Source organism: Galeopterus variegatus, unplaced genomic scaffold, assembly GCF_000696425.1.
Source record: "Galeopterus variegatus unplaced genomic scaffold, G_variegatus-3.0.2 Scaffold2769, whole genome shotgun sequence".
Lineage (NCBI taxonomy): Eukaryota > Metazoa > Chordata > Mammalia > Dermoptera > Cynocephalidae > Galeopterus > Galeopterus variegatus.
The window spans coordinates 261,763-263,807 of record NW_007728880.1 but is presented as its reverse complement, the minus strand read 5'-3'; the positions used below and the strand labels follow the sequence as shown (position 1 = coordinate 263,807).

The 2,045-nt window shown below is 33.7% G+C and overlaps 1 protein-coding gene across 1 annotated transcript in view; it reads right to left on the bottom strand.

Moving 5' to 3' along the window:
• Window positions 1–2,045, bottom strand: part of ATR (ATR serine/threonine kinase) — a 45,365-nt gene that overhangs the window by 15,567 nt on the left and 27,753 nt on the right. The window contains exon 16 of the mRNA XM_008582934.1: window positions 1,375–1,560. Within this exon, the coding sequence (XP_008581156.1) occupies window positions 1,375–1,560 (186 nt within the window). The remainder of the gene's footprint in view (window positions 1–1,374; window positions 1,561–2,045) is intronic.

Here is a 2,045-nt window from a genome sequence, read left to right as displayed (position 1 = left end):
AGGAGAGAGTGTGGTATTTATATTTCCTGCTCTCTCTGTATTTAGAGGTGGCTCTGGCAGTGGCTGCATCTCTCTATAATGAGAGGTCTCCCTCTCATGGTTCTAGCTCTCAACTAGGTTCTAGAAACACCATTTCCTCCCTAGAACTAAGCGGAGCATTAAGTTTTCTACTGTTCGTAGTACACTCCTTGCTGGTTTCTTTAACCTTGCCCATGACATTGAAAATAGCCCATTCTTTAAATTATTTTCACTTAAACATTTTTGTATGTGCCATCTGTTTCTGCCCATAACATAATCTATAAAAACTAAGAGTTCAAAGTTTATGGGAGCGCTCAACTGAAATTTAAATTATAAAACGTCAAATTATAAATCATATTAAAGCAAAAAATCAAACTGGATCATTTAAGAAGAGAATGATGACAGGCAAAAAGAGCCTGTTACATAGTCCTGAATCACTCTAACATTTAGAGGATAAAGTAGATAAAATACAGGGAAAAGAGACAGTAAAGAAGACTAAGAATGAATAGACAGTGAAGCAAAAAGAAAAAAGACAATGTGGTATCACAGAGGCCACATAAGAAGAGATGATCGATTGTGTTGAATGCTACTGAAGGGTTGAATAAGATAGGGACAGAGAAGTGACCACTGGATTTAACAGCAAGAAGACTGTTGGTGACCATGACAAGAAGAACTTCAGTAGAATAGTGTGAACACAGCCAGAATAGAATGAGTTCATTTAATGGGAAATGAGAAAGCAGAGATACAAACCTCTCTCAAGATATCTTGCTGCTAGTCCTTTGTGTCTCTTTAAAGAATGAGGGCAATCAAAAAGAAAAAATAATAAATCTGAGAATTTATATATATTTTTTCAGATAAAGAAATAAAATAGTAAAGTGATTTCAGATACAAATTTAAGATAAGTGGAAAAAGAAATAACATATCTTCTAACTTTGCTTTAAGCTACAATGAATTAAACCACAGTTAGAACTGATAAGATTAGTTTGCTGTGCCAAGGAAGGGGTAGTCAGGGGGTGGGGACAGGGTGAGGGGAGAGCTACAAACTATTCTAATATATAGTTAAAAAGTAGTGAAGAAAAAGAAACTTCGATATTTTTACTCAGTGAAAAAATAAAATCTTCTAAAATCAGCTGAAAATCCACATTTTTCAATTCTAATATACTGTATGTGGTTAATGTCTTTACTGTGACCATGCAATTTAAAACAATCATTTTCAAAATCAAAATTCCAACTTAAAATTCAAACAAATCTCTAGCAGTAGGATCATGCAAAACAAACAGACAAAAATCTGTTTCTTCAATTTTATAATTAAGTCACAAAAAAGGAGAAAAAAAAACCATACAACATATTCCTTACCATCAGTTCAGATGATGTGATATCTCTTGGGCCCTGATAGGGATCATCACTAGATGCAAATGAGGCAAGTATTGACAAACCATTGAAAACCTGTTGATAGTGTTCTCCAATTCGCAGCAATAATTCATTATGCAATCCTTGGAAATCCTGTCTCAACAGGCTCCCCAGCTCAATTTCTGTTTCATTCTAACCCAAAAACATATTTAAAAAAAGGTTTTTTTCCTTCATACTAACATCCTGGAAATAAGTATGTTAATCTCAACATGCCGTTAGTAAATCAGCTCTAGACCAAATGACAGGGTTTACTAATGGTATTAAGAAAAAGCATTGAAAAAGGATTCTAATTTTTTTCTTTCCTATTAGGAATCCCATGGATTATAAGTAGTGAAGAGAAGTGATCACACTTTATTTTGAAATAAAATTAAAAATAAAGTCCTAGTTTCCTCTAAGGTCTTATAATACCATCTCCTCAATATTTACAGACAATAACCCCTGTGAGGAAATATCATATAGTGGCTTAGAGTAATCTTTCTGGTCAGATTGCTGGAGTTTAAATTCTAGCTGTCACTTATTAGTTGTGACTTGGACAAGTTACCTAATCTAACCTCCGTCTGCTAAATGAAAAAATAATAGTACCTTTATCTTGTTGGGTAACTGTGAAAATGAAGTGA